This window comes from Sapajus apella, unplaced genomic scaffold (genome assembly GCF_009761245.1).
Source record: "Sapajus apella isolate SASKATOON/1434 unplaced genomic scaffold, GSC_monkey_1.0 scaffold181, whole genome shotgun sequence".
NCBI lineage: Eukaryota > Metazoa > Chordata > Mammalia > Primates > Cebidae > Sapajus > Sapajus apella.
This window is the reverse complement of record NW_022437121.1, coordinates 866,303-866,691: the sequence shown is the minus strand read 5'-3', so window position 1 is coordinate 866,691 and position 389 is coordinate 866,303. Positions and strand designations below refer to the sequence as shown.

At 68.4% G+C, this 389-nt stretch overlaps 1 protein-coding gene across 1 annotated transcript in view; it reads left to right on the top strand.

The window, feature by feature from the left end:
• Positions 1-389, top strand: part of TSPAN32 (tetraspanin 32) — a 19,953-nt gene that overhangs the window by 18,003 nt on the left and 1,561 nt on the right. The window contains exon 8 of the mRNA XM_032268402.1: positions 240-331. Coding sequence (XP_032124293.1) covers positions 240-331 — 92 coding nt within the window. The remainder of the gene's footprint in view (positions 1-239; positions 332-389) is intronic.

The window sequence follows — 389 nt, the reverse complement described above, 5'->3', positions numbered from 1 at the left end:
CTGACCTCAGGAGGCGGTCCCGTGTGACGGTGCCTGACCTCAGGAGGAGGTCCTGTGTGACGGTGCCTGACCTCAGGAGGCGGTCCGAGGTGATGGTGCCTGACCTCAGGGGGTGGTCCGAGGTGGCGGTGCCTGCCTTCTGCAGCTGGGCTGCTCCCACACAGCAGACTCCTGACGCTTCCTGGGGAGGGGCGCCCCCCCTACGAGCAGTGGGGCAGCCGTGGACATCTCCCTCCCAGGTGTGCGCCTTGCTCCTCAGCTCCTTCCTGTGGCTTGCCATCCATTCTGGATGCAGCTTGGATCGCAAGGGCAGATACACCCTGGCCCCACGGTAGGGCCCCCGCCTGCACCCTGGCCCCACGGTAGGGCCCCCCTGCCTGCACCCTGGC